The sequence below is a fragment of the Mytilus galloprovincialis genome, chromosome 9 (genome assembly GCF_965363235.1).
Source record: "Mytilus galloprovincialis chromosome 9, xbMytGall1.hap1.1, whole genome shotgun sequence".
Classification (NCBI taxonomy): domain Eukaryota; kingdom Metazoa; phylum Mollusca; class Bivalvia; order Mytilida; family Mytilidae; genus Mytilus; species Mytilus galloprovincialis.
In genome coordinates this window covers 89,051,023-89,064,185 of record NC_134846.1, presented here as the reverse complement: position 1 = coordinate 89,064,185, position 13,163 = coordinate 89,051,023, and the positions used below count along the sequence as shown (strand labels likewise).

Below are 13,163 nucleotides of genomic sequence, written 5' to 3'. Positions count from 1 at the left end.
GAAGTTTGTATGACTATGTTTCATAATCTTTTCCGCAGGGTCAATAAGGACACTTGATCTTAATTATTCTTTTGTTTATGTTTCGTTATTGCCGTTATCAATAATTAGTATATAGAATGGAAGTCAGAGTTTTATATTATAATAAGATTGTGCCTTTATTATATAATGCAGATACAGTTTTTTATATTTAAAATACCATCCCAAAACTCCATGCGTCTGATAGGCTTTCTGGTTTTACTTTATCAGGAACGCTTAATATGAAAATTTCGAAAGCCAATAATGTATAAATATATGTATATATTAGGAGATATATAACAAAAGGCAGATTCTGGTCGTCTTTGGTCCATTTTGGTATTGCTGTCACAATGCCGTATAATCGTCACAATCAATATATCTTTTGTTCATGAAGATAATTATTTCAAATATAAAAGAGGGACGAAAGATATCAGAGGGACAGTCAAACTCATAAATCGAAAATAAACTGACAACGCCATGGCTAAAAATGAAAAGGACAAACAGACAAACAATAGTACACATGACACAACATAGAAAACTAAAGAATTAACAACACTAACCCCACCAAAAACTAGGGGTGATCTCAGGTGCTTCGGAAGGGTAAGCAAATCCTGCTCCACATGTGGCACACATCGTGTTGTTTATGAGATAACTAATCCGGTAAATAGGTCACATTTATGAAAGGGAAGGGGATTGTAGTTACGACGTAAGGAACATATCCGATACCATTTGGGAAACGGTTATTCCATAACGGTCAACCAACTCGTGACGGAGTCCGTAAATTAAATTTCCGAAGAGATGATTTCAACTTCACCATTTGGAACATAGCTTCCTTGTGAGCAACAACCCTCTATCAAGAAAATCATGATAGGAAATGCAAGCATGGGAATATCGTATCAATTGGGAGATATATACACCGTATGCAGGTGCTTCTGGAATGTTGCTACTTAGAAATGGACAGTTCACAATTGGAAAGCTGAAATCATCTCTTTTGTCGTAAAGTTTTGTTTCAATCGACCCTCATTGTCAATTTCTAGATGTAAGTCAAGATATGAAGCCGACTTAACTGTATCTGTTGTATCCTTAATCTCTTGTTCAATAGGATAGATGCATTCGACATAGTCACCAAATTTTAAATTATTTAGTGAAAGAACATCATCTATATAGCGGAAAGTAGAGTTAAAGGATATTGCTAACTTCTTATCTTTCTTCTAAAGAAGTTGATGTACGAAGTCAGCCTGATTCACACCACCTCTAGAATAGTCAGTTTCACAATAACTTTGAAGCCCGTCTTTGATTGCTGATAAAATAGATGTTAATAATTTAGAAAGAAGTTTCATGGAGAACTTGGAAGACCCAGCAATATACCGTTGTTTGTAAGGACACTTATGCAGAGTATGTATCCAATACAGGGATGGAAGATCCAGTTCATCATCTTAGATTGAAATTTCAAAGGAACATAGAACAGACCTGTGATTATCTAGGATTTCCTCTTTGGTAAGTGTCGTGAGGGTATATGTTGGGTTTCCAAGTGAATTGTCAATACATAATTTGTTTATCAAGCAATGAGTTTTACACACAAAAACGATGTTGTTTTGGGCTTTATCTGCGGGGACAACAACATATTTGTTATGAAGGTAGGATAAGTGTTTTGCAAGATTAGGGTCTTTAAAGATTGACGTAGCATGGGCATTGATAGACCCATTCAGTTTCTTAATTCTGATTTGTATCAACGACCTCACTGCCTTAATCCATTCGGAAAGAGTGTCTACGTCTTCCTTCTCACGCTTAGCACATTGCCTGGCATAATCGTCGACTGAATCCATCAAAATTTATAATATCCCATATAGAATGTAAATTTTCATCAAACAAATATGCAAAAAAAAACTATTGATAGATACCAGGCTTTAATTTTTTTACACAAGACAAACAAAAAAAGATTATTAATGAACCCTGAGTTTATTACAGTTAAATCCTTAGCTTTTGTTTCTGATGATTTGACCATTCTCAATAAAGGTAAATCCATTAATGCACTTCAGACGCATCTGTCACATACATTTTCCGAAGAAAAAGACATGGGGATCATTTGTTAATCCAAAATTGTGTAGTTCTGGTCAACCGTCTTTTGTTTTAAAATACGATTGACCAAACAATTATTAACCCAGATAAAGGCAACAGTAGTATACCGCTGTTCAATATTCATAAATCGATTATGCGAAAACAAATCTGGGTCATAAACCAAAACCGATGGAAACACATCAACTATAAGAGGAAAACAACAGAGCAACAGTGAAATACAACACAAATAAACGCCAACATCCATAAAAATTTAATATTTGATAACAACTGCCAAATTCCATAAGTCTCGTCCACATCATTATCATATTTTGTAGTACTTTATACTCAATACTATTTTGTAGCGTCTGTCCTTCAGAAAAGAGAGTTTTTTTTTGCATAGATATATTAGTCTTTGTTAGCCAATTGAATTACCAATAGTATGTTGCTTTATTTTTAAATAAACTTCAATTTCATTTATAGTCATTTTTATACATCTATGTACTGTAGCGGGTCAAGGTATCTTTGATTAACATTGCTACTGTTTTTCTATTATCAACTTACCACTTCTACGTAATAACATATCACATCTTCTGGTCAATCGCATAGTGCTCGCCTACTCAATTGATATATTAGAAGCGTACGTTTTGACGTCATGCGATATCGATTACAAGGGGAGCTTGAATAACGCAGAAAATGTCAGGGCTAAGGTAGCAATACACAGTTTGAAGTTTAGTTTCGCATTATGTAGTGGATTTATATAAACATTTAGATTGTTTTTAACATGTTTTATAGGCCATTTATCTGTTTGACAGTCCGTATTTTCCTATCCCTACCGCACATAGGTCATAAATTATTGTAGTGTTTATCAACAAAGATTTTGCGCTCGATCTTTTCAATTCAATTTTATGGACAAACGAGCAGAAACACAAATGATTTTTTTGGACCACTTGATAGATATAAACCTATGGTTTCATGAAAGGTATCACTGAAATTGATTGAAATTTTCCTTTGGACCAAATTTTGAAGACTTTTGTGACATGTTCACCCCAATATTTTGTATCAAAGAAATGCAGATTGTTGCCATGGTTATACCCAAAAGGTATTATATTTCACCATTATGACCACCAGAAATCAAATCTATGGAAGATTCTCTTTCTTTAAATATATACATGCATACCACAAATATTAAGCCTTATTTGTTAGAAAGGAGGGGAAATAGGGTGTTTAAAAATTATGAGTGTCAATTTTAACTTTTTTTCCTAACTATGTATTGCTACCTAAACTGCAATTGACATTGCAAAAGTTTTATGATTGGTCGTCTTTAAAATCTTTATGTACAAAACTAGTTTTCTGACCAGCATTTGTAATGATTGTTTTCGGTTTCTTTATCGTTATATTTTTGTGGTTTATGAATTTACATTCTAAATGAGTTCTAGTTTTATCAACCAAGAATTTAAGAAAGATGTGTAAAACTCATATGCTGACAATACCCTCCTCGAGACTACAAAACACCAGCAGCAGTATTTACCAAGTGCTAAAAACATTATAAATTTGGAGCTCCCAAAGCGCTTTTCTTGAATGGCTTTTTTACTCCAAAGAGGACATTTTGAAAATCAATGTTTTTCTATAAATCTATTTATTTAAACAAATGCAATACAATACAACTAACATTAACAACCATAGCTATTTAAACATAATAATAAATAAAACACTTTTAATAAAAGAAAAAAAAAGAATAGAGCTGAGATGAAAGTCTCCATGTAATCCATCATGAGTCGTTTGTCTGAATATTACATTGATTTCATCACATATATGCGATACATGACGAAACACATGGTAATATGTAATAACATAGTTATTCAATTTCTCCGAATTTTGGGATAAAACACGTATAAATATCACAATATCGTTATATATATATATATATATATATATATATATATGAAACACTTGAATAAGTTTAAGAACATGAAATAATTGGTGCAACACTTCATGTCCTTATGACAAATTAAATGCATAGTTGGTTTTCCGATTTGTGATCATATGTTTCATAGTTTCCATTTAATCACTTATCACTCTTTTGCTTTTGGAAAATTTCAAAGCTAACTTCTTTTTAATTTTTTTTATAGAATTAATAGGCAAGCTTAACACTCTCCGTCTAAATAACACTTAGACTAGTCCCTATTTGGCAGTAAGCAATAAAACATAACAACACATTAATACTTTGCCTCATTTAAAGCTCCACTTACAGTATAAGTTTGATTGGTTTTAAGCATTCCAAAATTATAGTCCCATCAATTACTATGTCTTGTTGAATTTTTGCACGAGACTTAAAACTGAATTTGACTGTTTGATTGTTTCCGGCGATTGACTGGCAGGTGAACTTGATTGTTTACATGTTACAGACGACTGACCTTTATCGTTTTCCTGTGATATATTTTTATTGTCATCGTTTGGACTTTCATTGATTTGAGCGGACCCAATTTGTATTGCATAAAGTGGATTTTCTTGTGTATCTAGTCCTATAGCTTCATAGTCACACCCATCTTGTGTCGATACAGGTTTTTCTAAGACTTCTATATGTCCTGATTTGTCTTGACTATCTGTCGTTTGAACCGGATTATGTGATTGCATTATATTCGTCGACTCAGTGTCTTTCTTGATTGGTTTTGGTAATGGTTTACGAACAGGTTTATTGTCAATAGCTACATTTTCAGACTTGATTATTTTCGGTGAAGGTTTAGGCGATGGTTTAGGTCCTTTCAAAATTGGTTTTATTGCTGCTTTTGGTTTCGGTGGCTGTACAAAACGTTCAGCGATTTCATATTCATTCTCATATAATTCATTGGAAGCAGACTCCTGATTTTTGTTGCCGCCATTAGGAGTATCGTACAGACTTGTATACAGCTGCTTTTGGTGATCACGTGACTCGGACGCACTAGGCATCTCATAAACACGTGGTTTAACCATCGGCATGTTTGCATAATCTATCGGTTCGATTCTCTCCCCATCCATAGCAGAATATCCAGGATTGGTTGCTATAATGTTTGTCTCCCCATCATTTTTTCTATTCCATCTGATGATTTTTCTGACACGTGCAAGTAACGTGTGGTTTTGCTCAGGCGCTGAATATATGTAAGATATTCTTTGATCTGCTGAACTTGGTTCTGCATTGAATACACCACGTCTGAAAAAAAAACATATTTCTACAGCAGCAATAAAAATATACAGATGGCTAATTTTTAAACAGCTAAAAGACCAAATATGTCCAACTTCTGCTAAAGGATGTAGCAAATTCTTTTTTTTTCAAAATCTAATTTTTTCGACTGCTACTTTCAGTGTATAAATTTCACATAAATTCGCTATACTCGAGAGTTTATATGATAGTAATCAGTACATTAGTCTCTCATGAATATTGCAGTTAATGGTTTGAATTAAATGATTTTTTTTTGCTTAGTACTGATCTGAAGAGACAAGCCATTTTCACTTGATTTTAAGTTTGTTTCTTTGTTGTGTTTACGTTACTGTCCAACGTTACGAGTCAACTCACATTTTAGTCTCCCATTAAATGTGAATATAATTTCCATAAAAAGTGATGTTACTGGTGCTTAAAATTTTCGTGTAATGATGTAAATAAAGACAACAGTGGTATACCGTTGTTCAAAAGTCATGAATCGATCGAGTGAAATCAAACTAAAACCGAGGGAACGTGACACATCAACTATAAGAGGAAATCAAAGAAGCAACAGGAACATTGAAAAGCAACAAAAACAAAAGCCAACACACATAGAAACGAAGTATTTGATAACAATTGCCATATTCTTGATAGATGAATTTACAAAACCACATTATTGACTTTTGTCAATGCAGATCGACGATTATTGACTTCAGTTCTATTCAAATGAATCTAGATAAGCTAACTATTCATTGAATACTAAAAAAAAAAACTTCATAGTATTTCGAATGATTTTCATGTTTTATGAACACGTTACTTGCAAAAAATGGCGTATTGATACCATCGGGTACGTAACGCCCACCGACAGTGTTATCGACTTTGGGTTTGTAACAAATTATCAAAGATACAAATAAATTAGTTAGTGTTATCCATTGTATGTATGATGTGTTTAAGCTTTTGAGTTTGCCATTTGATTAGGGACTTTCATTTTTGAATTTTCCTCAGAGTTCAGTATTTTTGTTATTATACATTTTATTTGTTCCTTGTAATAAACCTACCTTTTGAGTATCAAAATAACAGCCACTAGTACAATGGAAGTCACTAACACGCCAAATAATACTCCCAGGATGACAGCAACTAGTGAAAATAATACAATAGTTTATTAATTATCATGTACACTACATAAGTTAAAAAAATCAAACATACTAGTTCATAAAAATGTCAGGTTCTCATATTAATCAACAAGAAAAATATGACAAAAAAAAGATACAGAATATTATAAAACGGCTAGACTTATGACAAGAAAACCACAACAGATGGTTAACTAATATGGTGTATGATTTCAGAATAAGAAACTTCGCATACGCTGAAATAAAGAATTTGAGTCTTACATTCTAGTATTTGAAATTTTTGATTCAAAACTGAATGAACTGGATGCTACTCAATTTAAGATCAATGTTTTGACAATCATTTAGTAGTAATCAGTCCTTTTAAATAACTGACAATTAAAAGAATATCTCGGTAATAAATTGTAACACGTTCGTTCCAAAAATATGTTATCGTTTCGCGAAATTATCTAAAGCTGCCAAGATTGAATTGACACAAGTTCTGCTTTTTTAATGGTTTTTTGAAAATGATTATTTAAATAAAAAGATGTGGTAAAATTAATTGCCAACGAGTCAACTCTCAATGCGAGACCAAATAAAAAATTATGTTTAAAGTTTCAATGGAATTTCGTCATGTTTGAACGATTGTTTCACGAGTTTTACAAAAGAAATAAAACAAACCTGGTGTGTCGTCATCCTCGTCATCTTCTGTCGCCACAGCCTTGGGCGTTGAAGTCCGAATCGTTGTTAGTTCTAAAACAATTATAAAATCAAAGTTCTATATTCAACTAATTGTCATCATAATGTTATATATATATAAATAGAATGTCGATTCGTGAATCTTACACAATTTTGCTCTTATCAGTAATTTAATCACTGGTCGATTTATACAATAATAACCCCTACCTAAGGTAAATAATAAATAAAAAATTATTCAAATTTCGCAAAAAAAAGAAAAACGAAAGATTTCAGTATACAAAATGTACTAATAATGTCATGTTCCCAGGCTTCACATGTACTGGAGATCTAGAGTAACTTTGGAAGGTTTCTCATAATAACACATTGGTCCTAAATTAATTACTCCGTGATACAATAGACAAAACCCAAATGTTAATATGCAAAAGACCAATTTTGTAAGCAAGTTCACTGATGGAAACAGGTTTTTTTATTCAATGTTTAATATACACGTATCTATTACCTGGACTAAAACAATTCATGAATTTGAAATTTAACAATTATGAGTTCAGGATACATCAATTTAAAATATATGTATTCCCTCAATTTCCAACAACTTCAAAAGTCCGTTTATTATAATCTTAAGGTTTTTGAGCACCATAAAACTTACCACATAAGTCAATACCACAATACTCCCATCTAGTTTCGGGGTCAGATGTGTAACACCACGGTCTGTCGTCTTCATCCGGGTTTCTACAGTAATTTTTATTCCCTCTTCCAGACGGCCATTGTTTTGGGATGTGTGGAGAGTTACTGTCCCACCTCTGGCAGGTTATACCACTTGCTGTTATACTTCTAGTTCCATTGTAAAACGCTTTACCATCTATCCGGTAATAACAATCATCTGAAATATTTAAAAACATTATTTTCTACAGTGACCTTATGTATACATTTTGCTTAAGTTCGATTGTTTAAAGTCTCAACTAACGGTCTTCCTTGCCAAAGTAGAAATGTAAGTTACTCATGTGAGTTCCTCATTAATTATATTGCCCTTACGCTATTCTAAACTTTCATCTTTGAGCTTAAGGAAGAAGGTTTGATTTAAAAAGAGTTAAAAAAAAAGCACACTATTAAATACAAAACGAATTATGTCAACAATAACTGTGTAAGTAAAATACAGAAAATAGTAATGAATTTTCCAAGACTCGATTGGATTTTGTAAAGAAAAAGTTCTTTCAATGAAATACAATATTTGAATACGTTGGGGGAATTTATGTAGTGGTTCCGTGTTCTATTGATATTTAATGGAAATATATTCCCTCAAATTTTTCACGTTATTCAACAAAATTAGTTATTCATATTTAATTTCTGATTATTTTTACCCAATACCAAAGGATAACTAGTTAGTTTCTGAATACAGGTTACTGGTTAGTTTATAAATACAGGTTACTGGTTAGTTTATAAATACAGGTTACTGGTTAGTTTATGAATACAGGTTACTGGTTAGTTTATGAATAGAGTTACTGAAATGTTAGTGTATTTTAAAACGGGTTACTGAAATGTTAGTTTATGAATACCGGTACAGGTTCATTTAATTTAAACATATTTATTTATAGTGGATTGGGAAAAAAGTTTTGCAACTTATATTAATCCCTTTCCACTTTGCGGGTGTGAGTGCATGCCTTGTAGCGGCATTAGCCTGCTCTTTTTCGAAATCAACAAGGGTGTCTTTAACGTGCAATACAGGTTACTGGTTAGTTTCTGAATACAGGTTACTGAAATGTCAGTTTCTGAATACAAGTTACTGAAATGTTAGTTTACATGTATGAATACAGGTTACTGAAATGTCAGTTTCTGAATACAAGTTACTGAAATGTTAGTTTACATGTATGAATACAGGTTACTGAAATGTCAGTTTCTAAATACAAGTTACTGAAATGTTAGTTTACATGTATGAATACAGGTTACTGAAATGTTATTGTTAGTCAAGGTACATTGTTAGTCAAGGTACATTGATAGGTCTACTGATTGCTAAATTGTGTCATTAAGAAATGTTTAAAGATAAAATAGATAAAAATAGGAAAATACTAAAAATGTAAATACTAAAAAAAGTTTTTTTCTTCAGAAAAGGTTCGGGAAATGTGAATTTGTGATCTAATTTAATCCAGACAATGTTCATTTGATAGAATTGTAGAACTGCTCGCAAATAAGTTCGTTGAATATTTATGATACATTGTAATATTTAATACAGCAGAACAAAACCTATCCAAATAATAATCATATGTGCCACCATACTGTGCGCCTTATAACAATAACGTGAGCGAAGCTATATATGTTTCAAGCTTGTGAGAATTCGTACCGTAACATATGTATCTTATATACAAACTCTCATCTGGTCCCGTACACGAATCTCCATAAATACGATCGAATGCATACAACGTGCAATTACGATTCCATTGACAACGACCTTTGACATGCAAGGTCACATCATTTGTTTTACAGAAGAAAGCGTCTCCTTCATAAGAGGCGTATTCAATAATAACAACTTTTCCTGGAGGACATTGTAATACTTTGGTTCTGCCTTCCCTGATCTCAATTTGCTCTGAAAAAATAGTTTTCGTAAACAATAAAAAAGAATCAAGAGAGTTTATTGTCAAATTAATTCAATTTAAACGTGATATGCTCAAAATTTATCACGATTTCGGAAGTATATGACTTCATACCCGAATGCAAAACGTATCATACTAACTTAAAGGATTACGTTTAAAGTTATTGATATTTAAATTTATATGAGATATTTAAAAAGAAAATGGATAGAACTGCGGTTTATTTGAGAAATTTTCACACGTTTAACGTTATTTAATATGATGTTATCGGATTTAAAATGAATAAATAATGTGTGTGAAGACGTCGACAATTTATAATACATTTAAGGGGGTTCGCGGGTCTAAATCATTTATATAGGATTTCTCTATATTTTTCTATAAATGAACTTTATCTTATAGTTAATAGAAAAATAAAATAAAAAAGTGGGGTCACCGTTCATTTGCTCTCACAATCTGCCTTCGAAAGAAGCATACATTTTTGTAAAGGTGGTTGAAGTAATAGGAGAAATATAAGTAATATCTAAATAAAAAAAGAAATTTATTACAGAAATCGCTCAAATTTTACAATAATTTAGTTAATGTACAGCTTATATGGAAATTATATTAAAAAATATATGTCACCGATGAGTTAAAAAAGATATTTCAATTTTAAAGCCAAAAAAAGGTATTTTTCCACCAAAGGGAGATAATTTGGAACTTTTTCCATGATGTATACATTTTAAATGTCATCTGGGGCCTACACGAATTGATTGTTTTGAATGATTTTTGTACAATATGATAAAGTAACAACTACAAAAGGTAATAAATAAAATTTGTAGTGAAAAACAAACGTTTAATTTTTTCTGAAATTTTTATACCCTCGAGCCTCCTTAAGTACAAAAAAAACATCGACGTACGCGGATAGTGGCTTAGAATAAATTGGTTTATGTCAGATATAATACTCTTTTATTTTTGTTATATAGTTCAAGCGAAATGTAATATTAGTTATTTTAATAAAGAATCTGAATCTGAATACGACAACAACAAGTTTGACAAAGCTGCAGAAAACCTTTTTAATATTCTTTTAATTTTTTGAAATATTTGTTATTTTTATAACTGTTAGTAATTGTCCTTAGATCATTTTAAGCAACAGTATGGTTTGTATTTAGGCGAGCAGAAATTTAGGAGAAAAGACACTTAGTATATCTATACTATTAAACGAGAAGACCTCATTTTTGGTGTCGCTTCTCTTCTTTCCAGAATAAAATACTATTAAACGAGAAGACCTCATTTTTGGTGTCGCTTCTCTTCTTTCCAGAATAAATTAATCAACACGCCTCTGTGTCCTATAGGTACAGTGCATAGTCGCATTTGTCATCCATTCATATGATTATTCAGATTGAGTTATTTTAGGAGAAAAACGAGAAAAAAGGCATCCGGATATTGTCCCGTCATTGTACGAAATTTTAAGTCAGATTAGACTTCCGGTTTGCGTTTTTCTGTATACTTTGAACATACATATACTACGAATAAAGTGTATTTTCAGAATTTTATCTGCTATCATTTTCAAGTTTACTATCCACGGCGGTCACAGAGTTTATTAAATAGAAAGGGTCTGTATACTATATCAATGATCACCATATGGATCGATTAGTAAACTTAGAATTGAAAGTAAATACGCTTTATTTATATAGTAATGAATGTTCATAATATACAGATAAGCGCTAAAATTATTCATGTGAACTTTTGATACTCTTTCTGAAATTCTCCAGTCATTAAATCTTTTACAAAATTCATTAATTACATAAAAAAAGAAGAAGATGTGGTATGATTGCCATGTTAAGACAACTCTCCACAAGAGACCAAAATGACACAGATATTAACAACTATAGGTCACCGTACGGTCTTCAACAAAGAGCAAAGCCCATACCGCATACTCAGCTTCAAACTCTCCACAAGAGACCAAAATGACACAGATATTAACAACTATAGGTCACCGTACGGTCTTCAACAAAGAGCAAAGCCCATACCGCATACTCAGCTTCAAAAGGCCCGAAATGACAATGTAAAACAATACAAACGAGAAAACTAGCGGCCTTATTTATGTACAAAAAATGAACGAAAAACAAATATGTAACACATAAACAAACGACAACCACTGAATTACAGGCTCCTTACTTAAATAAATGTTCATAACATACTAAATGTATGTTCATATTGAAATTGATAGAAAACCAAAAATTGGGAACTTTGGAAATAAAGGTGGAGGGTAAAAAAACATTTTCCTGTCCCCAATAACCTATGACTTATGATACTTTTGCTGAAATTCTCCAGTCATTCTGTATTTTACAAAATTCTTCCAACAACACTTTACATACTTTAAACTACGCTCTGAATGCCCGCGATTTCGCGGGTGTGTTCTAGTATATATATATATATATATAAAAACAAACTATAGTAAGCAATCATGCGGGTCATGTATATAGAAAGTTTGTTTATGGTAATAAGCCCTGAAGAAAAGTAATAAATTGTCTACACAGAACTAAACAAATGCATTATCAAATGTATATATATTACGTATGTATCTGCTTCAATACACTTACCTGAAGTAGCAGGTAAAATTGCTATAATCTCTATAAAAAAAAGCGTTGTCAACAAAAATAAACTAGTGTCCATCTTTGATTTAGGTAAAGGTTAAATAATGTACACATTTAAACGACCGGAAAATGAATCAAATTTAAAATGACCCGTCACAACTATTCAAACACTAAACCTCCATAATAATAAAATGACTAACGTCACATGTTACGATATAGGTCACAGAGTACATAAAATTATTCGACTGTTAAATTTTGAATTGAAATGGAAAAAGTGTGATTGACACATCCTATGTTCCTTGTTCCTTTGTACAGCTGAATAAATAAGCATATCTACATGTAGTTCGTGCTTTATTATTATTTCAATTACATTTAATTTGATATTAAATACTTTTTATGATATATATGTTTTATAATAGATATATTGTCCTTGAAATGTTTCCTATTTAGATTATCCTAGTAAATATATTTATATTATTTGTGTTTTCTTTTGAAAAAAAATAATGTTACGGTAGATACCAAGTGACAGATTCAAAACCTCACAAAAAAAAAAAAAAAAAAAACCAACAAAAAACTCCACTAAAAGAAAACTCACAAAAACATCAACAATTAAAACAATATATTATATTTCAAAATCAAATGACAGATGTACTGATTGTTAGATCGAACTATATATTATATACTAATATATAAAGAAACAAGAAACTTCTAAATTTGGGTGTTACAAACAATGCGGTAGAAGCAATTGTAAGTGCTGTAAAGCCGCCAACACTGACCACTCTTTCAGCAGCACAGTAACAAAGCAGCGATACAACATCTATGTAACATCTAATTGCAAAACGGAAAATAGTATTTATATTCTTACTTGTGGAACTTGCAAGCTGCAGTATGTTGGTGAAACAGAAACTAAATTCAACATCAGACTTAACAATCACCGGTCGTTCTATACAAA

General features: G+C 31.6%; 1 protein-coding gene across 2 annotated transcripts; it reads right to left on the bottom strand.

Annotated features, from left to right (window-relative positions):
- Nucleotides 1-3,692: 3,692 nt before the first annotated feature.
- Nucleotides 3,693-12,407, bottom strand: LOC143046293 (uncharacterized). 2 transcript variants are annotated; one of them, XM_076219389.1, is made up of 6 exons: nt 12,218-12,407; nt 9,389-9,631; nt 7,700-7,933; nt 7,036-7,107; nt 6,307-6,385; nt 3,693-5,260 (listed from the first exon to the last, which is right to left on the bottom strand). In XM_076219389.1, exons 1-6 carry the CDS (start codon nt 12,288-12,290, stop codon nt 4,375-4,377), a joined length of 1,587 nt encoding a protein of 528 aa, XP_076075504.1. In that variant the 5' UTR covers nt 12,291-12,407; the 3' UTR covers nt 3,693-4,374. The 2 variants fall into 2 exon arrangements, with proteins under 2 accessions (XP_076075504.1, XP_076075505.1); XM_076219390.1 differs by lacking the exon at nt 9,389-9,631 and having other exon boundaries at nt 12,218-12,405.
- Between the last annotated feature and the right edge of the window lie 756 nt (nt 12,408-13,163).